The sequence below is a fragment of the Rhinolophus sinicus genome, chromosome 5 (assembly GCF_057876585.1).
Source record: "Rhinolophus sinicus isolate RSI-liver-muscle chromosome 5, RSI-T2T, whole genome shotgun sequence".
NCBI classification, from domain to species: domain Eukaryota; kingdom Metazoa; phylum Chordata; class Mammalia; order Chiroptera; family Rhinolophidae; genus Rhinolophus; species Rhinolophus sinicus.
In genome coordinates, this window is record NC_142505.1 from 3,344,550 (window position 1) to 3,371,459 (window position 26,910).

Here is a 26,910-nt window from a genome sequence, read left to right on the forward strand (position 1 = left end):
GTTAAAACACCACCTTTGGGACGGCGTTTCCCCGGCCTGTGGCGGCGTCTCCCCACGTGTATTAAAAGTACTGTGCTGGTGAACAGGGTAGAAATATCTAGGGTTCACAGACTTCCATCCCAGATGTCATTAGTTCATCTGCTAACCATGCTTGCATTTGGCATTTCAGCAACAGATTGGCACCATCCCAGACGAGGGGATGTAAGGCTTCCGTGGGGAGTCTGGGTCGCATAACCCTTTCATTCAGACCTGGGAGCGATCAAACTGCTGGCTGTGAGACGGGTTGTGCAGTAAAATGCAGGTGCCCCCAAATGTGGGCCTTTCCAAATACAGGGTTCCAAAGTATGGGGACGCCAGTGATGGCAATAGGCCAAGGGCACGTCGAATGAAACCCATGGGACTAGACCAGGAGCCACCTGACAAAAGTTACATGCTTCCCGCATGGGTAGCAAACGAGTCTGGAGACTCAGAGCAGCCAGACTGAGGTCTTGTCCAAGGTGTGTTCTGAACACCTTGCTGTTCTTATCTCTCGGGCAGGCTCTCTGTTCTTAATAGGCCATGGCTGGCATCGCTAATGTTTTCATCAGCCAGTGTAAAATAAATCCATCAGTCGCCGTGCCCTCCGTGTGATAACGCTGTTTAGAGCTCATTGCAAACTAATTGTAGCCACTTCCCCACTTTATCAGCAGGATTCGGCTGGTGACTTAATGATCCGGAACATCCAGCTGAGGCATGCTGGGAAGTACGTCTGCGTGGTCCGGACAAGTGTGGACACGCTGTCTGCTGCTGCAGACCTGGTCGTCAGAGGTACGGGAGTTTGGCTTTGGTCTCGTGACATCCACTCCTGCACAGGGTGCTAAGAACCACGGTGGTCTAGGATTATAGGGAAAAGGTCAGGTAGAAGCTAAGCGTTGTAACCAGTGCTCAGCAGTCTACAGAAGTGAAGTGTGCGTCCGTTTCTCATAGGGGTTTGTCAGAATATGCAGAGCAAATCCAGTTGCTTTACCCTGAACCTCACTCCTGGGAGTGGCCTGACTGACGGCTGTTGGAGCTGACTTTCTAGGACGTTGGATAACTGAAAGCAAATGGCTTATGGAGGGATCAAACTGCCTTCTTATATCTCATCCAGGCTGGACCAAGTCAGTGCTTTAACCGGGGCTGTAAGAGCAACTGAGGTACAATCGTTACCAGTTTTCCCCAGTTTCCTCTTTTATCTCTAAAGTTAATAGTTCTGTCTAGTTTCTAAAATACGTCTTCAGAGAGAAACATCACTTGACTGCCTGGATTGGAGTAAATAAGCTGTGAGTTGATGTAAAAACTGACATGTGTGAGAATCTCTGGAGTCCAGACAGCATGGCCTGACTTCACATTAAGGGCCGTGAACCCCCATCTGAGTCACACCAGCTGATAAACCCCAAGCCCCAAAAACCAATTTGTTAAAGGAACAGTGCATGGACTTTTAAGAAATATTTTTAAATTAAATTTAAACTCTGTCAACTGGTATACATACCAGAATCAAGCCTGCTACCTGCTCGGAGGTTTTCTAAGTGAGGCCAGTCAGAATATCGAAATCACCTCTTACAAGCATCCCCTTCACCCGAAGCCTCGCTGGTGGCATGTTGGCACGTTTGGCAGAACTTTGAGTGAAGAACATGAAATCCAGTGGCCATCAGATTTGGAGGAAGGTGAATCTGAGTGTAAACCAGCATTACTGCAAACTCTGAAAAGTCTTGCCGTCCCATTAGGCATGCTGTCATGGAAAATGTGTGAGAGGTAGCAACTTAAACTATCAAGAGAAGTTAGAGGAAAATCGCTTTTCCATCCTGCCTGCTTTGGTTCCCCTTCAAATGGCCTGGGAAAACCTTCCAGTAGTCGTCCAGATAAGGGCGAGATAAGGGGAAAACCTTTTGACCCGGGTCAAGCACCACTGCTGGAAATGTGTTTTTCCATTTTAAATGGCTGTTGCCATCACCAAAGCCGGTCTGCTCTCCCCTTGGGGACAAAAGAATTCTGTCGCTAAACATTTATCCTCCGTTTAATTAGGATAATGTTCACATCAGCAGTTTAAACACCAATAAATTAGACTAATAAATATTGAAATCAGTAATACTTGAAGTTCTTAAGTGATATTGTATACTTCATTTCACAGAAAATAATATTAAGTACCAGGAGGAATTTGCAAATTCTGTCTAAAAGAAAATCTAGTCTAATCAGTTAAGAAGGCCAATAAATTAAGGTGCCATTTCCAACCGTAATCTGTTGTTTTATCTCCTCCAGCTCTGCCCTTGAGGTTTTCCGCAGATGGGGGGTTGGGGGCGGGTTGTGGAAGGGGTGGGAGGCAGAAAGGCCTTTTCCTTCCCTGTTAGGCTTTTGTATTTGAAATGAGTACAGTTACGAGTCTTGGCGCTGGCCTCCTGGATCGTGATATTTACTTTATTTAATCTATAGCTGCCTAGTGGCAGCTAGAAAGGCCACCCTTCCCTGAGAGAGACACTGGCGTCACACCAATGTTCCCTCTGCCGTGGCCTGTGACAAAACTCTGGTGACAATGTAACATTTTGAAAGAGGGACCCCACTTCCCCAAAACAAAGCTGGTAAACATTCTGTATGGTCGGATCTACACGTTGGTGGGGTGAGTGGTTGGAAATGGCAGAGCAAACAGCGGTGGAAGCCCCGTCTTCTCTACAGCGGCCACGTTCACACCACCCTGCACTCCCTTCTGACTCAGTGGCCAACACACGCTCAGATACTTCCTGTTAGGTTAATGCATGGAGGAGTTGGGAGAGGAACACGTTCTGTTTCTGGTGCTTTGTTTCGAAAGGTCATGGAAGGAGCAGCCGTTACAAAAGGGGTGTGGGATGGGAATGCTAGGATGAGAAAGCTGGTGAGGAAAAAAAAAAAGATTATATTGTCTTCTGGACTTTATCTGGTTAATCAGGGTCCCAAAGACCAAAGCTTACCTCAGTTCTATTAAGGTGGCATTAGACTGACGTGCTGAAATGTCACCATGGAAAATTAATCAATTCTAGCCCTCAGATTTCCAAACCTTTCATTCAGGGGTGGGAGGAAGAAGATAAATTTAGTCTCATCTGTGCGTCTATAAAAGTGACTTTTAAAGAAGGAAAGAGAAATTTAGGGCATCGCATAAAGGGTTCAGCAGTGAGTCCCAGAACAAAGTCTTACTTCAGGAAATTGCCGTTAGCTTCGCACCACTCTCATGGCAGGCTCCTGTTCCCGGCCCAGGTGACATGGCCCAGCAGAACTTTGTTCTTGGCAAAAGTATCTCAGCAGTACTTTTGATTGCCGTGCCGCGGCGTGCCCGACCCCTCCTAGGAATAGCTCCCTACACCTGTCTGATGGCCATGAGGTCGCCATTATGTCTCCCTCACAGCCACCTTCTCTCTTGAGGTGCTCAGTGGTGCCTCCTGGGAAACGCATTTCACTGCCTGGTAAGAGCTTTTCCCGTCTGAATCTGGGACAGCTTTGTGGCTTGGCTCGGGCTGTTAGTATTCTGTGTTTGCCTGCCAGCCACTTTCCATCCCTGTTTCTTTATGATTTCCAAGCCATCCTTTAAAACTGATTTTCTCCCATTTCCATGGTATAAGTACATGAGCAGAAACAATGGACATCAGGAAAGAGAAGTAGGAAACTACAGATATGATTCACAGAAACTGCAAATGAGGGTCCTTAGGCTCCAGCCTGACTTGGAAACTCCTTTGAAGAAGCCACCGTGTCGTGACTTGAGCAGCAGCCGTCTTCACAGCAGTCCCCTTGCACACAAGCATGGCTCACATTTGATGAGGGTTGGGGGTGGGCCAGGAATTCCGACTCAGTGGGACTATATGGAGCAGTACTGCGACCCCCAAAGTCCTAAAGCCATGTCTGCTCAAATCCACATTTTGCTCCAATGAAGACTCCAATCTCCCTTTATCACCACTGCATCCCCCGGTAACAGTACCTGACCCACAGGAAGAACCTACAAATGTGTGATGTAGGAAATGAATGAGTTTGGGCCCTTGTGGTGCCCCAATGTTATCAGCACCTAGAACAAATGCTCTATGGTGTTCTTTGTTTGCCTGTGAGTTTTTTCTATTATACTAGAAGGAAGAGGCAGGTGTCTCATTCTTCTCTGTGGTTTCTGAGCCTAGAAGAATGCCGGGCGCCTAGTAGGTATTCGGAAAGGCATTGACAAGTGATGGATGTGTAAGTGGATCAACACATGGTTGAAGGAGTCAGGACCCATTCAATTTAGGTGATCACTCGCCTGGACATTTGAACACAACACACTGTTCCACTTCTGAGGGTCTTGCTTTTTTGCAGGTCCCCCAGGCCCCCCAGAGGCTGTGACCATAGATGAAATTACAGACACCACCGCGCAGCTGTCCTGGAGACCCGGGCCCGACAACCACAGCCCTGTCACCATGTATGTCATTCAAGCCAGGACTCCCTTCTCCGTGGGCTGGCAAGCAGTCAACACAGGTACCATCTTGGATGCCCAGCGCTGGTGTCTCTCAGCCCTTCTGAAACTCAGCGTGACAGACAAAGCTCTGTGGCAGGAGCCAGGGGCACCTGGGTCCTTTTTCAGACACAGCTACCAATGAGCCCTAATGGCAGTGTTTCCTAGGCCTCAGCCAATTGTACTATCGTGTATTTAATATTTTTCTTTATACCACTTCACGTTTTTGTTTGTTAATGTATCCTTAGCAGGGAATTCTATAAGATGGTAGGTCTGCTGTGTTGGTTATATTTTCTCTTAACACACATTTCAAAGTACAATAGTTATTAAAAGAAAATGCATCAATCTGCGTGTGCCCTAAAACCATCTGTGTACCATGAATGGTCCACTGTGGGAAGCAGTGGCTCATACCAGTCCATGGTCACGGTCTTTGTAAAGTGGATACACTGCTGTCGAGAAACCAGTAACTAAGGACTGTACAGAGTCTGTCGACTCACCGCCCGTTTTTCAGATGGATAAATCGGGACAAGAAGAGGCATGGGATTTTGTTGTATTAAGAAATATGTGATTTGGCCATTGCATCCCTGCCTTCCTTGTACATCCCTGTACCTCCAAAATGACTCATTTTGTTTTGTATTTATGTTGCATTTGAGGGATAAATGCACAAATGCGTAGTTATTGTGAGCAAGATACACACACTTGTGGTCCCCAAAGGTTGGCTCTGTGTCCTTGATGGTTCTGAAGTAGAAATAAATGGAGTGATGGGCCCAGGTCTATGCAGTTCACATGAATTGTATTGATTTTCACAGCCTCGTTTTTTTGTTAATTGTTTTTGTTTTGTGTTGCTTTGTTTTAATTTAACTTATCCAACCTAAGGAACGGGTTTCTGTGTTTCCAACTGAATCACTGACTTCCTTCTGAGTCACAGGAGTGCTGTAGGAAGGAGAGATGGGAAACCCGGAAGTTAGAAGATATCAATGCCAGTCCTGACTCTGCTACTCAGCAGATCTCTAGCCGTCCTCATGTGCTCTTCTGTTGAACGGGCATGATAAGAGTTGTTTACGGCCCAAGAGAAATGATTGTGACACGTTTTTAAAAATAGGAAGTGCTGCATAATAAACGTAATGAAGGAGGTGGCAATGACCGCAATGATAATGATGATGATGGTTTAAAAAACCAACCTGGATTTGTTGAGCCCTCGTTATGTGCCAGATGCTCTGCTACGTGCTTCTCTTGGGTTTTCTCAAAGCACTGTGAATACATATTGTTATTAGCCTTATTTTATGGGGAGACAAGGCATGCAGAGGTTAAGCAACCCACCCAAGGTCATTTGGCTACTAAGTGCAGATTCCGGATTAGAATCCAGGGGAACCCACACTTCCCCTTTGGAGGGTAGGACTGTGTACATGTGGCCCCGCAGGGCTGACAGCCACTGAAGCCCGGTCACCAGTAGGATGGCCTCAGCTTTGTCACAGGACACCTCCCCTCGTGTAGTCTGGGTCCAATGGGAACTCTTTATGATAATCAGTTTAAAACTCAAAGAGTTTTCCAGTTGAGCATAGAAGCGACAGTGAGAGCGTCAGGGCTGTGACATCAAGCAGTGTGCCATGTCCTCTTGTCCTCTTGTGAACGAGCCCTTCTCCAAGCACGGCCAGGGGAACGCTGGCCAGTCTGCCCTCTGTGCCCCACCCTTTGTGTTCTTCTGGGCCACCCCTTTTATGTGTGTAGATGCTTTCTTTAGATGTGCCAATAGAGCTCACTGACACTAGTGTTATGGGCAAATAACATTCCAACTCCATGGTTATCGTAAGGAATAGAGCTGAACTAAGCAGTCAGACCAGCTGCAGATGCAGCGTGACCTTGGGGGCGTCACTTCACCTTGGTGAGGCCCATTTTCCTCATCTATAAAAATGAAGAGACTCATTCTGCCTCCCTCCTAGCTCCTTGTAAGAATCGCACAGTGTTTCCTCCGTTATACAGTGAGCTAGACACCATGTTCCATGATAGCGGTGCTTAGTCAGGAAGCAAGAAGCCTCGAAGTCTGTGTCTTTTGTGACGTCCTCTGCGGGTGTCTGACTTCTTGGTTTGCCATTGAGTTCTGGGGTTACCTCTCTGTGATGGCTGCTCTCAGAACCGCTGCGGCAGCCTGAGCACAGTCCTGGGGATGGGGGTGGAGGGACGGCATTTCCCGTCTTCCCAACATGGAATCCTGTCAATGTCTTTCAGTCCCGGAGCTCATCGATGGAAGAACGTTCACTGCGACCGTGGTGGGTCTGAACCCCTGGGTCGAGTATGAATTCCGCACTGTGGCAGCCAATGTGATTGGGATCGGGGAGCCCAGCCGGCCCTCAGAGAAGCGGAGGACGGAAGAGGCCCGTGAGTAGCGCCCGGATACAGCTGGGCTGTTCCAGCGGCTGCTGCTCCGAAGGGAAAGGCTTTGAATTCTCCCTGCTCCTCAGCCCTCTGAGCCTCCCTTAGCTCACCCTGCTTCCCTTGCTGATTCTAACGATCAGAAATCAGGCCAAGAGACGCTCAGCTTAACGGGCAGTGAGTTTCAATCAAGAGTTCAGTTCCCACTCTTTGCTGAGGTCCCTTGTGCAGGGAGAGACATGTGCTTAGCTCTTTCAAATGCCAACTCTGTCTTCATTGATTCTCCCACCGGGATGTATTTTTTAAATGCACACCCAATATTTCAAATGAAATCAACTCGCAGAAACCACTGGTGGCAAAGTAAGTCCTTCAGGGACGTTCAGGCAGATTTTCTTAGGGTGCAAACCACCGGCAGGAGCCAGGATTCGGAGCTTCTGCTAATTCCTAGGAGGCTGGGCAGCCGTTCTGTGTGACCTCCTGTGCTTGCAGCTTAATGAGCACAGGAGAGAATAACACACACGAGAGAGTCAGCTGTACCCTGGGGGGTGAGGTGTGGGTCTGCGGAGGGCTCCCAGCTGGGATGAGGCCCTACGTTTGTTGAAGGAAGAGCAAGGTCCGTAAGTAAATGGGCACAGCAACCCCACTCTTAGACAAAAAATCCATTTAGGTCTATTTCTTCAGCTTTAACCAAGGGGACACAGCCAGTCACCAACTACCTGCCCCAGCCAGACATTGTTAAAATGCGTCTGGAGTTTTTCTTCCTAGTCTTTTATTTACTTGATGATAACACAGCTAATCCCCATGCCTTCCCTCCTCTAAAACTGTGATTTAATCCATTTAATCAATTCCTCTCAGCAGTCCTGAGGACGGAGCCTGCATTACTTCCCCTCCTTTACAGAGAACACTGGGGATCAAAGTAGTTAAGTGCAGTGAGCCAGGGGTCAACCTCTGTCCACCACTTCCTTCAACACCCAGCTCAGAACTCACCTTCCTCCCAGAAGCCATTAGCCTACCCCCTGCTGCTTCTGACGTCACTGCACCCCTCATCCTCTGTGCCGTGCTATGCTGTCCTCACCACCACCTGGTTGTTGTTCTGTGTGTGCTTTCTCCTTCCTACTGGAGTGTGAGCTCTGCACAGGCAGTTTGGACTCTCCCCCTTGTGTGCACTGCCCCCCCGTGTGCACTGTCCCCCCCTTGTGCACTGTCCCCCCTTGTGTACCGCCTCATGGTTAATAAAAACCCACCCAAGCATTAGAACCAGAGCCTCCATTCTTTCCTCGCCCCACTGACCCCCAGCCTCTAGGGATGGAGCCAAACACGTGCTCAGCCATGTCAGAAAGGGGGACGGGGAACCATAGCAGTTTCCTGGGCACATTTCGCTTGCTCGAGGTGATGCTTTTGGCCCCTTGAGCACGTGTTACTGATCTCAGGAGACGAAGGCGTGTGCATCAGAGTATTTGTTGGACGTGAGGCACCTGAGCCTTTGCCACCTGTCATGACCTGTGTTTTGTCCCCCACAGTCCCTGAGGTCACCCCAGCTAACGTCAGTGGTGGCGGAGGCAGCAAGTCTGAGCTGGTTATAACCTGGGAGGTAAGTGAGTCACAGAACAGAGGGGACAGCCATCAGTCTAGGCGATGGAATTATTTTCCTCTATAAACATACCTGGAAAGGTGCCTCCTCTGTTTTTAACAGCTAAGATTTGTGTGCGTGCAAACACTCCCTCTCAGACAGCTAATGGCTGGCAGGAAAAGATGGTGCTTGCCCATCAACTCTTGAGTCACATTTTAATTTGATTCATCACAGGAGAGACAGTCATGAAAGGGGAGACAGCACAGGGAAAAAAATGTGTGTGTGTATATAAAAGAAGCCTGGTTCACCGAAACCCAGGTTTTCCTTTCTTCCTGAACTGTTGCCTGGCCAGTTGGTGCAAAACGCCTGCCAGCCACAGGCTCGGTTTCCAGCAGCTCCATTTCCTGGCCATTCGCTTTGCTGCTGGAGCCCTCTTTCGTGAGGTGTTTTATTAAACAACCTGGAGGACAGCTAGCCACTAATTGATTAAAAATTGATTTTGAGAGAGGAGGTGGGAGTTTTAGAACGGGTTCTTAATGTGTTTTGAAGGATTCTGGACCACAGGCCAGAAGTTAAGATCTGTCATTCGGCCACAGCCCCCGCGGTGACAGAAGTCACTTGACATCTGCGAGCCCCCCTCAGTTCAGAGAGGGGAGCCCTGCCTGAGCCAAAGTGGTCTTCACCTCTTACCTGACATCTCCTGTCTGTTTGGCATGGGAGGGAGATTCGCATCAGACAGTGCATGTGGGAATTGCTGGTTTCTAGATCAACTCTCCAACGTTTCAGGACGGGGGCTGATGCCAGGCTCTCCACTGCAGAGTGCCGTGTGTCTGTTTTGTCTCCTTGCTCCAGTGCCTCCTGAATATCTAAGGTAGACTGGCAGCAAGCCCCAAACTTAAGAGTCTTGACAAAGCCAGAAATAGGACAGGTGTGGAAGAATATAGACAGCCGTGTTCTGGGCGGGGGGATGGAACCATTTCAGCTTTTGAGTCAAAGTGCTGTGCCTTCTGCACTTCTCCCTGACTGCCTGCCTGCCTTCCCAGACGGTCCCTGAGGAACTGCAGAACGGGAGAGGCTTTGGGTACGTGGTGGCCTTCCGGCCGTACGGCACAGCCATCTGGATGCTGACCGTGCTAGCCTCCGCGGACGCCTGCCGATACGTGTTCAGGAACGAGAGCGTGCGGCCCTTCTCGCCCTTTGAGGTTAAAGTGGGCGTCTTCAACAACAAGGGAGAGGGCCCTTTCAGTCCCACCACAGTGGTGTATTCTGCAGAAGAAGGTACGGACGGCTCACGTCGCCTTTGCTTTTCAGACACAGACTCAATGGAGCGTTGTACCCATCAGTTGAAGGTGCATCCTGATTTGAGAAAAGTGCAATGTAAAAAATTTTGTTCATTAACCACCACCTGTGTCTTAGAAAGACCTCAAGTCCACTGTGGATAAACACAAATGGCCAGTTCCATTGCCGAGGACCAAAATTGCGAGTTCCATAGAAGATCTTCATATTTCTTTACATGTTAGCATCACTTTCAAAAGAATTCTGTTCTATTTTATCCCTCTAAGTGAATATCAAAGTGGGATTTGTGTTCCCTCTCACCATTTTTATTTTTATAAATCGTATCGTCCTTTCGACTTATTCTGTGTCACTAAAGAAAGGAGTAAGTCGTGAAGCACCGTGACTGCTCTCAGGGCCGTCCCCAGTGCCATCGTGTTCAGGGGCTCTCACGCATTCTCACTGCCTCTGTGCTACTGGTGCTCTCAGAATGCCCCTCCCATGATCCCCATTACCACTGGCGTTGGTCTTTGTTGTTTCCAAGGTCGTGTTCAGAATGACACCATGTTAACATACCTGAACGTGGAGTCATTTGGAACAAATGGAAATGCAGTAAATTCTTTCCCCAGAGAGAGAGGGCAGCCCGTACTCTCAGCAGGCCTCCGTGGCCCGCCCCCACCTCTGTTCTCGAGTCGTGCTGCCTGCTGCACACTCCGTGCTCCAACGAGAGCCGCACGACTTGCAGTTCTCCCGCAGGCCTGAGCCCCTCATACCGGCTTCCACTTCTCTGCGTGTGCCCTTGTGACTTCACACTCGAGGTGAACAAGCAAGGGCCATTCGCGTTTCCCCAGGCCAGCTGAGGTCGGTGCTTCACTTTCCCCCAGTATCACATTTGTCTACTCTGATGCTCCACCCCATGTGTCATACATTTTGAGTTTTAGTTTTAGGTCCTCACCAAGGTGTGTTTCTTGAGGACCAGCCAATGATTTTTCACCTGTGTGTCACCAGTGTCTAACCGTGCATGACACATAGACCCGCAGTAAATACTGGATGACTGAACACATAAATAGAATCATACATTGTTGTGGTCAAACTTTAGCAGTCTCCTTGTCCAGAGCTTCTGGGAGTGCTGTGCACTCCACAGGGAGTACACAAGTTGATGGTAAATGGTACCAGGTGAACTTTTCCAAATATTTAATAGTTACACAGATGTGAATTGCATTAGGAAAAAACTCAGCTATCAAATCTAAACCAGGATTTCATGAATATTATTGCTCATGGCATGGCTAGGTTTTTCTTTAAGAAAGACCAGTGTACGGAAAATATCAACATATAAAAATGATACACAGTTTTGGCAAAAACTTGGTAAAAGTAACTGAAATTTGCAAACAGACTTGGTCCAGACCCTTCTTTGCATAAATAACTTGTCCAAGTTCACATCGTTAGCTGTGTAGAACTGAGCTGTCACCAGCTGCCCTGAATCTTAGGCAAGTCACGCAACTCTCGTTTCCTTTCTCATAATCACAATCCAGTGACTACCGTGTTTCCCCGAAAATAAGACCTAGCCAGACCATCAGCTCTAATGGGTCTTTTGGAGCAGAAATTAATATAAGGCCTGTTCTTATTTTACTATAATATGAGACGGGGTATAATATAATATAATGTAATGTAATATATAAGACTGGGTCTTATATTAATTTTTGCTCCAAAAGACGCATTAGAGCTGATGGTCTGGCTAGGTCTTATTTTCAGGGAAACACGGGAGGACTCTCACCTATGACAAATGCTAATTAAAAAGGATGTGCGTTAAAGGAATTGCAGCTATGAAAAATTGGTGCTTAAATTTTAGTAGTCCTGGATGCTTTCCTTCCACTTTCCCCTAACTTTAGAACCCAGAGGCTTTGGATGAGCCTGTTCTCCACCATCTCCATCACCACTCCCGCCCAGCTGTCAATCATGGCTCCTCTGTCAATCGAGGGTTTGGCTCACAACCACTGAGGGCGACCCTATAACCATGGATTCTTTGCAGCTCATCATACCGGTACCCAGAAGCCTATCCTACTGCCGCTGATAAGAGTAATACCTTTTTCCGTACTCATGCAGAACCTACCAGACCACCCGCCAGCATCTTTGCCAGAAGTCTTTCTGCAACAGACATTGAAGTTTTCTGGGCCTCCCCCAAGGAGAAGAATAGAGGACGGATACAAGGCTATGAGGTCAGCAAGAGATCGGGGCTTGGGTCTGGAAGGGTCCCTCCCCTGCAGCGAGCCCTCCAGGACACACTCTGGTGGGAAAAGACCATGTTCCGGTTTAGTTTAGAAGCCTGGCGTCATGCAGAGGCTCACTGCCCTCTCCTGTGGTGCACCTCAGGTGTGCTATTTCAGAACTAACGCAGGTCTCAGCATTTATCAGCTGGTTGACGAGATGAGCTTGGATTTCTGATATGCCCAGGGTCACAAGGGCTCAAAACAAAGATAGAGAAAAAGAGAGAACTAACCAACAACAGTTCTGCCAATGTACCATCTCGCTGTGACCTAGGAACCCCAACGGCACTTTTTGCTGGGGATAATGTCTCAGCACATACAGAGCTCTGGGTTCTGCAGCCCTGCTTCTGCATGGTTATAGAAAATTAACTCCGTCATCAGAATCTGTATTAAGAAATATATTACCCGATGATGGAAATCTCCCCAAGGGGTAGGATTTCCAAGGTCTTCCTTTTTATTTTCTCAGGTTCAATACTGGAGACACGATGACAAGGAAGAAAATGCTAGAAAAATACGAACATTTGGAAATCAGACATCAGCAAAGATCAGCGACTTGCAAGGCAGTGCACTGTACCACTTGGCTGTGAAGGCGTACAATACCGCTGGGACGGGCCCCGCCAGTGCCACCGTCAACGTGACAACCAGAAAGCCACGTGAGAACCCCCTCCTCAGAAGTAGTTTAGGGATGCAGTGGACATACCCCAAGTTCAGTCCCAGGATCATTTGCATGCTAATTGGTGTCATTATGTGGATTCAAATTTACCTTAGCATTTTAACTGGCTCTTTCTGAATACCATGCAAAATTCATTGCTCCAGAAGACAGAAAGATAAATGTTTTTCTCTTCACTGGGAAGGGCCACTTCTTTTAGCTACAAATGTTAGGCGACCAACTGAATCTTTTTCCATTTGCAAGGCTGTATGTCGTCAGATTTTAGTGACCTTGAAGACACATATTAGTGCAATCGCCCATTAAATTGCCTCCACTCTCAAATTCTAGTAAGGAGATGTTCCTCAGATCCATTGAGACTTAATAATCTGTGACTTCGTGTATCTTAATTTTTTCATAGCACCGAGTCAGCCCCCCGGAAATATCATATGGAATTCATCGGACTCCAAAATTATCCTGAATTGGGATCAAGTGAAGGCCTTGGATAATGAGTCGGAAGTGAAAGGCTACAAAGTGGGTAATTTCTTTTTCGCAAAGGCACCCAGTCCTGCCATTCGTGGGGACAGTCTCTTCCATGAATCATAGGGACCATGGTCTCACGGTGCCTGGCCACGCTGCCCCAGCCTCTTTGGGACTGTCTGCCCCCTGTGGCTTGGCCTGAGTTTGACAGATGGACCTTGGCAGCTGGCCAGGATCGGGGGACGCATCTGTCCTGAGGCAGAGTCAGAAACGGGTAGAGACCCTGAGGTTGTGTCTACAAAAAAGTCGTGAAGAACCATGTTATTTACATGTCTACTATCACCTTTGTTTGGCTTTTGTGTTGAGGATATTTTTATCTAATGGACAATACGAACTCCTTAGTATTACTAGTCGTCAATCATTTTCGTTCATAGTTAAGGACATTTACATATAGAAAAAGAAGGCCTTTTTTCAGAAAATTTGTTTGCCTGATCCCATAAATATTAGCCTGACTTTTAAGAGGTAGAAAAGAAAAGGTATGGAGCCTGGATGTCACCACTGAAAGGAGTAAAAGATTGCGTCAGTGTTTTAAGGGACCTAATTGCTGCCTCAGGAACCACCCTAAAACTAGGGGTCACACATTTTTCATGATTCAGTGATCTGGACTGGGCCAGTAAGGCAGGGTGACACACAGCTGGCTTCTCGGTTGGAGGGTTTGCGGCACAGCTGTCTGCCACCTGGGCCTCTGTGTGGACAGCTGGGGCTTCCGCACAGTCGGGGAGCTGAGGGCGTCCGACTCCCCCATAGTCACTGGCCTCAACGAGGGCGGAGGCCAAAGTCCTGCTTAGAGGTTAAGGGTGTGACTGGCTGCAGTCAGACCAGCTCAGATTCAAAGGGAGAGGAGTCAGGTCATCTAGTCACAAGCCCTTCATTTCACAGAGGCGAAGCTGAAACCCATGAGTGAGGGGACCTGAGTGTCCTCGGGTTCACAGGGGCCAGCGTCTACAGGCAAGCGGAGGTTTGCCTCAGCAACCAGGGGATAAAGGTGATAGGCATTTTTACAAGGAAAGTTGGAGAACAAGTATTATTTCCTTGCCGCTTCTTTGTACTCCTGTCCCCTCCCCCCGTGAGGCAGTCTCGGGAGCACCTTCCCGAAAAGGCCCTTTGTATAGTCCTGTGACTCAGCAGACACTTCTGCAGACATTCCGACATTCACGGCAGCCGCACAGGACCAGACAGGGTGTGATGGACGGAGGAGAGCAGGTCAAGACAGACGGGGCATTTACCTGCAGCGAAGCCTGGCTGGGCTTCGCTAGGACTGGGGCAACTACGTTTATTTCTACAGAACTAGAAGAAAACGCTGGAGCGAATTACAGCCAGAGAGCATGACCGTCCCCGGATCAGAGCAACAGATCTGACTATGTGACCTGTTCAAGCCAGGGCTTTACATATTTTTTCTAAATGTAGTTTTTTGTGTCGGTTCATTGTACCTTGTGGATCTAAACTACATCTATGAAAGATCTGAGGGCACCTCCAAGTTGGGGTTTTGTGTCTAAGGAAGCATCAGTAATGGACGGGTGTCAAGTGTGTGACATGCTGCGCAAACCACATGTGCCGACTGTAAAGGCGCAGGAGGGCGTAGCAAGGTTAGGCGGGTGGCAGGAAGGAGCTCTTTCTGCGTCGTCTTGGTTTCCGACTCAGTCTGTCCCTTCTCTTTGGGGCTGGGACTGCGGCAGCCAGACTCCCTACCCCTCCCCATTTAGATCCCAAGGAAACTTGCCATAACTGACTGTTGAACTGCTACATATGTGTGTGTGTGTGTGTGTGTGTGTGTGTGTGTGTGTGTGTGTACTTTTGCTTTTTCACCTAACTTGTCTAGATTCGTGGGATTTCTGCTTGGATAGACAACCTCAAAAAGAAGTTGACTTCAAAAATCTTAAGGCCCAGAACACTGTGTCAGCACAAATCGTGAAGCTGCTTCACGACACGAGCTAAAAAGAGAACATCTGGGTTCATTATTACAAACTAAACTGCCTGCAGAGCCAGGCAGGTTACATAAATGGGTTCTGTTGACACCGCCCTCTCCACAAATGCTGTAAATATATGTGCCAAGCACCGTTCTACTAGTTCATGTTCACTTTCTCATAGCCCATGAAGTTGGTGCAGTTATTGGCCCCCATTTTATAGACGCAGAACCCGTGGTGCAGAGTTCATTCACTTGCCAACTTCACATAGCTGGTATATGCTTTTCCCAGCCTTACTGAGACAATTGACATAGAACACAGTGCAAGTTCAAGATGTACACCGTGTTGACTTGACACATTGACATATCACAATCTGATTGCCACCATAGTGTCGGCTGACACCTCCCTCACGTGACATAGTTACCATTTCTTTTTTGTGGTGAGAACATTTAAAATTTACTCCCTTAGCCACTTTCAGGTGTAGGATACAGTATTACTAACACAGCGAGGAGACTGGAGACGGACTGGGGCTCTGAACACAGGCAGTGGGGGTCCAGCACCCGCCTTTCGGCCGCTCACTATTCTGCACGCCAGCAATAAACAAATGTACCGAATGGCAATAAAGCTCTACCAAATGGAATAACAGACCGAGGGGAATCCACGGTGCCAGGGATAGACAGGAGAGGCTTACTGTGTGACGTGAAGGCCTGGGAGGGCCTCTTTCAAAAGGTGACATATCAGTTGGGCCATGAACAAAGGAGGGAAGAAGATAGGCATCTCTCTGGGAACAAGTGTCCCCAGCACAGTGAATGGGTTGTGCAAAGGTCCTGAGGCGGGCATGTGCCAGTGTGGCAGAGCAGGAAGTATTGGAGACTGTGCTACACTTCAGAGTTTGTGATTATCCAGGATAGGCAGTGGCTTTTCAGCTCTGGCCAGTTGTTGCCAGACAAGACTGTAGACTCGCGTGGCTGTATCTTTCATTTACTCAGTAGAAGTCAACATTTTTTCATGTATAATTTCTTGTTTTTAAATGTTGATATCTAACTTAACAACAACAACAACAAAAAAAAACACACAGGAAAACTAAAAGGATCAGTTAACATATACGGGCCACCAGTTTTCTATTGTCTAAACCCCTGGGTTTTCATTCATGAAGACACAGACCAGAGAGGGGTAGCAATTTGCCTACAGCCACGCAGCTGGTGGCCATGTCGGTCTCAGGTGAGAGTATCAGCCGTGGACCCAGAACGCCTGGGTTTGAGTGCTGGGTCCACCACACCTGGCCATGGGAGCCTGGGCAAATTGCATCACTTCTCAAAGTCTTGGGTTCCCTATCTTTGAAATGAGAATAATAACAGTGCCACCTAAGAGGTCATCCATGTGTGTTAGCATTTAGAATGTACAGTGTTCAGACTCGTGGTCAGCATTCAGCGATGTCGGATGCTCTCAGCATTCGTCCCGGCCCACTCGTTCTCCGTGTCTTCCACCCTGGACCATACGAAACGAAGCACTGTCTCCAAGCCCATCAGCTGAAGCAAGTGTCTGGCATGAAGGAAGAACCTACTGGCCTTTGTGTCGGTTCCACTGCCGTCCTAGATATTACAGGCTGATCAGCAATGCTGATAAAGGGCTGTTTGTGGCTGGAACTGTTTCTTTGGGATTTGGATTTGAAGCTACGTAGTTGTCTGTGCTCTGGCAAGGAACAGAGGTAAATCAAAGAAGCAATTGATTGCTGGAAGCCAGTCGTGCCCTTGCACCTGGTCAGCCAGCCTGCGTTCCCGAAGGACAGGGAGGGGTCCCTGGCAGGCCTGAGGGCACCGGAGGAGGTTCGGCCCAGGCTGTTAGCGAGGGGTGCTGAGTTTGATACAAGTGAGGATGGGGCAGGGGGGTGCTTATGAATCTTCTCACTGTAAGGGGGTTGTGTTTTCCACCTTGTAGCAGAGGGACATAAATTAAGGTGATGAAATGCCCAGGAACAAATGGGACCTAACCGTTGTAAAGGAATTTTATGAATGTCACTTGTGTTTGGGTTCTCCATGGAAGAATGACCTATGTCTCTAACCTCACCCCTGAGAATTTATAGTGTGTCTTCCGGGAGGATGAGCTGATGTTGTGTTGCTCAAACTGTGGTCCCTGGACCAGCAGCAATGGCATTATCAGGGAACACGTTAGAAATGGAGATTTTCAAATCCCACCCCAGACCTACTGAATGAGAAACTTAGGGGTGGGCTCGTGGGAATAGTAATTTACCGTGGGTGCCCTGAGTGCCTAACTTTTGCCAAGGATGTTTACATCTTATTCCCATTGATCCTTCCTAGATACTATTTTTTACACACTTCCTTTGAGCCAGGCCCTTCACAATAGTCAATCCTTGTGCAATCTGGAAAACACCCCAGAAAGGTGGTATTATTGTCCCATTTCACAGATGAGACAAATGAGGTCAGCAAGTTAATGTAAGTGGACCAAGTCTATTCTTGTGTATAAGTGAGAGCCATACATCAGCAAGGAGGAAATTGCGCTCCCGGGTATGTCAGGGAGCCTTCTAGAGGTAATGGGAGGCCACATATCACATTGGTGGCCTCATGCCACCCCCGCCCCTAACATCCCTTAAACTCTCTTTCCTCACAATGAAATGGGAGCTGCAGACATGCCCCTGACTGCAAATGAGCCTTCCAGATGCGCGTGGGCAACCTGACAACCTCAGCGTTTCTGCATTTCACTAGTGCCCAGAGGGGAAAACAATTGAATGCTCCATCTTTTGGGGCCTTTGTGAGGACAGCAGGTGACACCTGTTCTTTCTGTATTGGCAGGTCTTGTATAGATGGAACAGACAAAGCAGCACATCTATCATTGAAACAAATAAAACATCGGTGGAGCTTTCTTTGCCTCTGGATGAGGATTACATAATAGAAATCAAGCCATTCAGTGATGGAGGGGATGGCAGCACCAGTGAACAAATTAGAATCCCAAAGATATCAAGTAAGGATGCTCTGTTTCTCCCTTCTCCCTGCCTGCCTCTCTTCTAGGCCCTCACAGGGAGTCAGGGTGTCAATGGAAGAAAACCCACAAAAAAAGACATATAATAAAAATGGACACCACCGTCCGCCTTCCTCAGCTGGTGTCAGCTGATCACAGGCAGTTTCTTGCAACAGACAGTGTGACCGGTTTGGACTGATTTAATCTGTTGCCAATCAGAGAATCAGATTAAAGCAGCCCCAGATGGGTCTCACAGGTTTCTTCACGTGGATCCATGTGGTAGCATCTACAATAACCCCAAAATGATAGCTCAGAAAGTTAGAAGCAGAGGGCTGTAAAAAGCTGTAGCAGTTTGTCTGTAGTGATACAATGTATAATTCAGTGTCTTTGGCTGAAGATGCCAGGCGTGCCAAAAAAATGTATACAAGTGGATACTTTGGTCAGCGTTGCTCAAGCAGTAGTTCGCCATAATCAGAAGTGTCTGGACGCTGATGGTAACCACTTTGAGCACCTTTTGTCATTGCAGATTCAAATGTGACTTGTATTCATCTTTTATTATTGGTATTTATTATTACAATTTTAATGCAGTTTTCCTTTCTAAAAATGTGTATACATTTGTTTGGCACCATCTGTATTTAAACTTGACACTATTAACTTTGAATGTGTGCATGTAACATATGAACATAAGTGTACATGGCCACATATAGTCAAGATTATCTTTGTTTACAAAGGTTGTTGCATAGTGCGTGAGAGTATTCTTTTTGAACAAATACATTCATTCCTGCTTTTCAAATATTATGTTTGCAAATATCTCAGCAGCATATTATTTCTTGTGGTGAAAGAAAAAAAAAAACAGAATAGGCAAATTCAGAAAGACACTGAGTTGCACACTTGATGACAATTAAAATGGTAACTTTTATGTTATGTGCATTTTACCACAATAAAGAAAAAAAAAAGGTTGCAGTCAGATATCCAAGTGTAGTTTTTCCTTGGCCTTTGGGTCCATGCAGGCTGGAGGTAAATGTTTTCAGGCCGTCAGTGGAGAAATGATGGAATTTTAAATCACGGGCATAATCCTCTCCCCAGTGCCCTGAGTTTCATCCTGTCTGCCAAGTGTCCGTCATATTTGTCAGATGAGGAAAGGGTCCAGTATGTCTTGCGGATACCAAAGTGTAGACAGGATTACTAAGCAATTTTAATTGCATCTGTGAAGTTCAGATGCCGCAAATCAGAAGAGAGAGTGTTCACTGGTCAGTGCACACGTCTCTCGTCTTTCCTTTGGCTGGGATTGGATTAGTGTTTGTTCATTTAACAAAGAGAACAGGACTCACAGTGGAAATTCAGGCTCCACCCAGCTACGCCCTGAACTCAGAAGTGACCTGCCAGTTTCCAGATGGAATTTGTGTCTACGGCATCTCGTTTACATACATACACTAAGGACATTGTTGTCTTTTTAAAAACTGGGCAGACTTGGGTTCTGTACCCCTCGCCAAACCAACAGCTCTAATTTCTGTGGAAAGGGAACCAGATTTATGGTGTGATGTGGAAGCAGTCTCCAGGCCACAAACACACAAGCTCGGGGTTTGTTTGGGGGTTAGTTTATCTCACGCTGTTAAAATCTGATTTCATACTTGCTTGTCATTGCAAGGATTGTTTTGTTGTTAAGCTGATTGATGATTCTTGGCTTAATTCTTTACAAAAACATTATAAACACTGATATTGGTATAATTATTAGATGATAAGGATGTAACTGTGAGCAAATGGAAAATATAAGACTTAATAAGAAAAAGTTTAAGGATTGAGGTGTTTTTGTTTGTTTGTTTGTTTTTTCCTTTGGAGAAAGGTATGTGTTTAGACAGACATGGTTTGAATCCCAGTTCAGCTAATGATGAATGTTAATCTAGGCAAGCTGTCTCCCTTCTCTGGTCCCGTGTCCTCGACTGTTAAATGGTGTAATAACAATACCCGATGCTTATCAGGTTCTTGTGAGAATTAAGTGTCATATTGCTCTGTGCTCAGCATAAAGGTCAAGTTCAAAAGGGAATGGCCGGTTTTGTTTTGCCGTGTCATGAATATATCTTAATAGTTCCCAGTAATGCTGTAGTGACAGTGAAGTTTCTTCTGTTAGATGTGGGCAGCCTCGTTTTCCAAATGCTTAAATGGAGGTGCAGGAAGGTCCCATAACCCACTCTCAGGGTCCTAGCTGGGTACTCATAGGCCTGATGTGAAACAGTCCTAGGAAATGGTCATTTGTGGTAGAATGCAGCCCGTTGGATTGTTTCCCCCTCAGCCCCGGGGCCGCGCTTCCCCTGGTGGCCAGTGGGGGGCGACGCTGAGTGACGGTGTTCTCTCGTTGCAGACGCCTATGCAAGAGGAGCCGGACCTTCCACATCCAATGCGTGCACGCTGTCTGCCATCGGTACCATCGTGATGTCCCTCACAGCCAGGTCCAGCTTATGACAAAAATCTACAGGACTTGCTGTTTATAATCTAAGCAACATTTAGCTAGTTGTTTTGGAGACACCCAGTACTAAGTAATATTGTTGTTCAAGTACATCTTATTACTGGAAAACAAAATGTTTCTTGCTTCTTTAGGGATGGCATTATACAGTACTTCCTCAAAGCAAATCTAGCTTTGTCTGAAGTTTCTTTGGAAACTCTGCAATGCACTGAAGACATCTGTAATACGATGTTACCAAAGCAGTTTACATATGTCCTTATATGCATATTTTTATTATATATTTAGTGTTTTATAGAATTTTTTAAAGTTAACATGAAATGTAGATATTAATTTTTTCCTCTGCTGTAAAATGCAACGGGCAACACAACCATACAATTATTATTTGACAATAGTTCCTTTCGAGACCGAGTTTGAAACTCGTCTTGGTAAATAAATCGTAAATTACTTGTACAGTTTTACAAGTATCTAGTGGCAGGACAAGAGCTGGTCTGTAACTCCAGGCCACCATGTGTCAATGACTCTTGGGATGGTTTACGCATTGACGTGAATCCTTTGACATGTACAGTATGTTTTTCCGCCCAGTGGTGAATTTCGTTGTTCACCACAACTTGAGATGGTTTCAGGAACGGCCGCCATTTCAAAACCTACGCTAACTGCCCAACAGGTACTTGTGCAGTATTTCACCCTGCACTTAGCACAGTCTGTGCAGTAAGACTTCCGTGTCCCTCTATGCGGTCAGCATTGTCTTTGTAGTAGCATTCTTAGACATTAAATCTGAAGTTACATATCTATCCTGTAGTAACAGAGACCAAAAGTGACTAGAATCAACCAAGTCTTTCAAGGATACTAGATAATTTTACTATCTCTAAATGTATCTGTTTTGAATGTACATTTTTTAAAAAAGGTAATTCTCTGTTAATGGATTCACAATTTCTTTACAGAATGTCTTATCTATAATATGTGCATCTCTTTCATAATAGAGCCCTTCTTCTGAATCAAAATCGTGTACGGAGTTTAGCAGGTTTCTCATATTTTGGCAAAAAGCTGCCTCAGAGATTTTTTTCCACGACTCTATGAAAGATCTTTAGTACAACTGTATGGTTTCTCGACGACTCTCCTGTTTTTCAATCAGTAGCTTAGTTGCTTTATAAGCTTTACCTTCTAAATCTTAAAATCACTCATTGGAAAATGACAATATCAACAAAACCGTATTCTTATGAAAGAACTATTTGTTATAATGGGGGAGGTTTTGTAAGCTGACACTAGTGAAACAGTGCATATAAAAGACAATGAAGTTTTCTATAAAAATTTTCACATGTAAACACGCTACCACGTTTTCTTCCTCAGAACGCTCAAATATGCCTGCAGTCTGTCATTTCTCTTTACAGATAATATAAGTTAACTTTTCAACCTTCTAGCTACATTTATCCAATAAAGTCATAATCAGGATTCCACATATGGAAAAACTAGGATGGTAACCGAAAAAAAATATTGTCAGTATTTCAATCTGTGTTCCTTTCTTAGTTTGATATGGTTACTTCTATGTTAAAATAAAACAAAATTTAAAAATCACACATACACACAAAAAAACAACAACAAAATAATAAAATGAATGAAAAAAAAAGTGGCACCCCAGATAGTTCCCAACCCCGGTGTAAATGATATTTACCAGTGATCTAGCCTATGTAATCTTTTTTTTTAAAGGTATTGTTAATAAATATTCTGTCATTTGTAAAGATCCTTGTCTTTTGGGAGCATTTTTCCTGCCTGTCTGTCAGGGAACTTGTTCGCTCACCCTTGTGCTCGTTATAATTTGAGATCAGAGAGGGACTCAGAAGTCTCTGGCCAGGATCCAAAGCTAGATGACCCCGAGCTATTCCTTTGGAACTGACAACTGTAAAGACACCGTTTCAGATCTTCTTCAGAAGTAGAGAGGGTCAAAATGCACAAAGTGTCCTGAAGATCAAACTTGCATACTTCTTCTGCATGAGCTAAGTGTTGTGCACCTACTCTAAAAGATCTTTTGTGTTCAGGTTTCCCAGCTCCGCTGCTGAAAGGATAAAATCTGAAGTGGAGCATTTACGGCCCCTTTAAGTCTAAAGACAAGTTCACCTTGGACCCAGCCACACTGGCCCTCATTGGCCCCTGAACATGCTTGCTTTTGGTCTCACCTCTGTGCCTTTTGGTCATACAGCTGCTGCTTCCTGCAATAACCCTCCCGCGCTTCTTTCTCACCCAAATCCCGACTGTCCCAAGGTAGTGCCAGCCCCAGCTCGTCTGTGAAGCCTTCCCACACGTCTGTCCTTTGTGACGCCCTCCCTCTGAATTAGCGGCAAGCCCCGCCAACACCACTCACGTAGTCATTCGTCAGGTACCACTTTTGTTACTCTGTTGTACTGTTACCGTGCACTCTCGCTGAACGCCTGTATTGTTACTGATTCTGCTTGTCTGGATGCCTTGTCTTCCCCACTAGATTGTAAGCTCCTTGGGGGCAGGGACATTGGTCTGACCGTCCGTGTACTCTCCATACTGCCAAGCCCAGTGCCTTCCAATAAATGCTCATTGATGAATTGATTGAAGGGTCCTTTGAAGTAGCATTTTGCCTCAGTTGCCCGACTGTGTGATACAGCGAACTCCCCAGGGAAGACCGTCCCTACTTCTGTGATGCGGCAGCTGAAACCATCCTTTAACCTCTCGGCTCCATCATCTGATAAGCAGGACCCTGGATCAGCTGGGTCTCACTGAGCTGAAGCTGTTGTATCACGTGCCTCAGAAGCACCTCCACCCAAACCTGTCTGCTCTGTTGGCTTCCGTGGTTGTTGCAGAATAAACAGCTCTGGCTAACTTGAGCGGACACCAAGGATGACAGCGGTTAGATCACTGAGCCGAGGAAATGCTGAGTAACTAAGCTGGGGTGAGAATAAGAACCAGGCCTCTTTGAGGGTCCAGACGGCAGGAACTTGGGAAAGTCTTTTCGGGGTGCTGCTGTGGGAGTGAATCTGCTCTTTGGCCAATTTTGAGGCCACTCTGCTCAATATATGAATTTCTAGAAGAGACAGATGAGTCCAATTCGTGTCACACAGCCAGGGCACCTTGATCACACCAAGCCTGCACGCCTAGGGGAGGGATAGTTTGTTCAAGCACAATTGAGATGATGTTTCCAGAAAGTGGGATAATGGGTACTGGGAAGGTCAAAGCAGCACACTTTGTGCCTCGCCATCCAAAGGGACTTCCGCAGGCCCTCGCCCCAGTCCAGACGCTCAGGTGGATGTCATTTCTGGGGGTTGTTGCCAGTGACTAATACGAGCACTGGGAAAGGGCCCCTTCTGTTCGCTTATTAAACCTTTGAAAGGTGCTTAGTCTTGCCCTCTCATTTTGTATGTAACCCATCTGTGATTAACTGTATGAGAGGAAAGTCTAGTTTGCCAGATAATTGGATTCTCAGTGTTCCCGAGTTTTTACAGAGCCCACACACCCCATGTACAAAACAGCGTTGTCCCATGGGCACGAGACATGGGTCATGCATTTCATTTCCAAGTGAGCTCAGAATTCTTCCAGCCTGGGAGGTGGGCGCTGCCCTACCTTTGTATCTTAAGATAGAACAATCGTGTTATTCCTATCATCCAATTTTTGGTTATTTATATCCAGGAAGTAGTGTTCAGTCCTGATTAACCTTTTTCCCTTTTTCCCGTCTCTCCCACCATCCTTACCGTACCACAAATATGCTCAAAGAATTTTGAATTATAAAAAGTACATAAATAGTACATAATTAGCTACTGAAATGTCACGTCATTTTTAAAGTAATTTAATGTAATGTCATCAACCACCAGGTGATTTTTGTGCACTGTATTGTATTTTTTTTAAAAGATTTTATTGGGGAAGGGGAACAGGACTTTATTGGGGAACAGTGTGTACTTCCAGGACTTTCCCAAGTCAAGTTGTTGTCCTTTCAGTCTTAGTTGTAGAGGGTGCCGTTCAGCTCCAGGTCCAGTTGCCTTGCTAGTTGCAGGGGGCACAGCCCACCATCCCTTGAGGGAGTCAAACCGTCAACCTTGTGGTTGAGAGGACGCGCTCCAACCAACTGAGCCATCGGGAGCTCAGCAGCAGCTCAGCTCAAGGTGCCGTGTTCAATCTTAGTTGCAGGGGACACTACCCACCATCCCTTGCGGGAGTCGAGGAATTGAACTGGCAACCTTGTGGTTGAGAGCCCACTGGCCCATGTGGAAATCGAACCGGCAGCCTTCGGAGTCAGGAGCATGGAGCTCTAACCGCCTGAGCCACTGGGTGGGCCCTGTGTTGTATTACTGATGCCACAGTTATCTTCCATTAACACAGATAACCAAGAATGGACCGTGTTTTCCTCTTTTTACAATTAGAATAATTGTCTGGTCAACCTTGTGATTTGAGGAGAAAGCCTTTTAAACTCAAAGCTTTATTGTCAATCTCTGGATATGCCCAAAATTACTCCATCCCAAAATGTCTGATGCTGGTGCTAAGAGTATAGATTCGGGTATCTGACTGCCTGGGGTGCATTCTGACAATTGCCACTTATTACATAGGATAAAGTTTGTCAAGTCCTAATGCACAGCTATCCAAACATTAGCAAGTATTTTATAAATTAGTTATTGTTCCTTTTCTCAAGTGACTTGGGACAACCACGAAGACCAGGCATAGAATACAGATGCTTCGCATGGCGGTGATGAGCTGAACCCAACTGACCCCTCCAGTATCACCTTTTATTTAAATATTTTCATTTCTGAATATAAATATTAATATTTGATCATTTTCATAATGAAATAAAATATTTAATAATATTAATAAAAGAGGTTAGGCAGCAGGGACCTCACTCAGATTCTGCTTTTCCACAAACCTTCACTCACTTTCCCCATCTGGTATTGACCTCTCATTTCTCGGACTGTCAGGCATGTCATCTGTCCCCCCTCGTGTCTGTCCTCTCCTTATCTGGTGTTGAAATCGCTGGTGGTCATGCCTTCTCCCTCCAGCAGACAGAGAGTGTCTTAGGGGTAGAATCTGGGTATGATCTTCACTGCAGTCCCCATGCACAGGTCCCTACCCCCGCCCATCTCTAACCCTGACAAAGCCAGAGACGGGAGAGTATCTGTCACCATTTTGTGTGACTTCCCCAGCCCCCTGCCCCCTGCCCCCCAACCAGGGTGTGATCAGTCAGGCTGCCCATTGTTCCCAAAGGAGGCCCGTCCCCTCCTGCTAAAGGGCCATGCAGATGTAATGTTCCACAACTCAGGTGTAAACCACAGGACGCAACAGAGCTCACAAGTTATTTTCAAACCGCCTCTGTCCTCAGTCACCAAGTAACGGTCCATTGTGGATTAGCAGAGTTTAACGATATAAACCACACTGAGAGAAAGTGGTTTTGTTTGTTGTGCTTTTTTTAAAAAAAGGTCAACTGCATGATAGATCTGAATGTCTGTAGACTCGAAGCTGGAGTTATTTAACTGTGATAATCCCAATCTCTGTAAATTGTCCTTTTGTGCAGTAGTCTTACCAATTGTTATGAACAGCACAAACTACACCAGGAAATACACATGTCTTAGGATTTAACTAACAAAGAGTAACAGCTGGAGTTTGTTTTTATAGATTTCAAAGTGTTCTGCACACTAAGAAGCAGGAGATGCAGGTTTTTTTCCTTTGTCGTTTAAGAGATAGAGGCAAAGGGGTGCTACAAGCCCAGAGTAACAGGGCTTACAGTCAGGACAGATTTAGAACTCTTTAATTCAGTGCATTTCAACACCTAGAAATAAGTATCGACTGCGAGAAAGGACCACATGGAGTAAGGAGCTGGTCTGTTCAGTTCAAAGCGAGAGCAGCCAGGACACCGTGCTGGCACGAGGACATGCGAGGTGGGGGTGGAGCCGTTCTGAATGGTGACCTGGCCCAGGGCACGGCCGTTCAGAGAAGCATGTGGGTTTCAGTCATTTGTCCAGGGACTCCTGGCTGCCCTGTATGTTCCAGGCACTGTCCCAGACCCAGGGGAGTGCTGTGGAGTTAGGAAGAGACCCCACGAGGCCCACAGGATGAAGGAGGTGAGGCTGGCGTGAAATCACCTGGTTTGGAGTCAGACTGTGCGTGGGGAAGCCAAGGGACCAGGAACAGTGTTTGGTCACAGTACAGAGAAATGCAATGACAATAATAGCTGGCAACGATTATGCTTCTAGTTTGTGCCAGTCTCTGTGCAAATCAACCTGGTGCTTTACTTACCTTTATCATTCATATTTCAGATGTGGGGAACTGAGGCTGAGAGGTTCAGAGGTTTTCCAGGGTCACACAGCTCACCAGGGAGGCCAGGAACTCAGGTGCTGGCAGCTTGTGACTCCAGGCCCCACCCCAAAACACTAGATATCTGTGTTGTCAGGTAGGTATGTAGGTAGGTAGATACATACATACATGCATACATACATACATATCAGGGGTG

At 46.5% G+C, this 26,910-nt stretch overlaps 1 protein-coding gene across 9 annotated transcripts in view; it reads left to right on the forward strand.

Annotated features, from left to right (window-relative positions):
- The window catches only part of CNTN4 (contactin 4), a 769,881-nt gene extending 746,848 nt beyond the window's left edge, over window positions 1-23,033 (forward strand). For 8 of the 9 annotated variants that reach the window (XM_074312213.2, XM_074312216.2, XM_074312211.2 and 5 more), the window contains 10 exons: window positions 687-807; window positions 4,321-4,479; window positions 6,683-6,832; window positions 8,347-8,417; window positions 9,440-9,674; window positions 11,772-11,884; window positions 12,399-12,585; window positions 13,000-13,112; window positions 17,833-18,001; window positions 20,358-23,033. In XM_074312213.2, the coding sequence (XP_074168314.2) occupies window positions 687-807; window positions 4,321-4,479; window positions 6,683-6,832; window positions 8,347-8,417; window positions 9,440-9,674; window positions 11,772-11,884; window positions 12,399-12,585; window positions 13,000-13,112; window positions 17,833-18,001; window positions 20,358-20,458 (1,419 nt within the window). In that variant the 3' untranslated portion in view covers window positions 20,459-23,033. The remainder of the gene's footprint in view (window positions 1-686; window positions 808-4,320; window positions 4,480-6,682; window positions 6,833-8,346; window positions 8,418-9,439; window positions 9,675-11,771; window positions 11,885-12,398; window positions 12,586-12,999; window positions 13,113-17,832; window positions 18,002-20,357) is intronic. The other variant, XM_019749139.3, reaches the window with a different exon arrangement.
- Window positions 23,034-26,910: the final 3,877 nt, after the last annotated feature.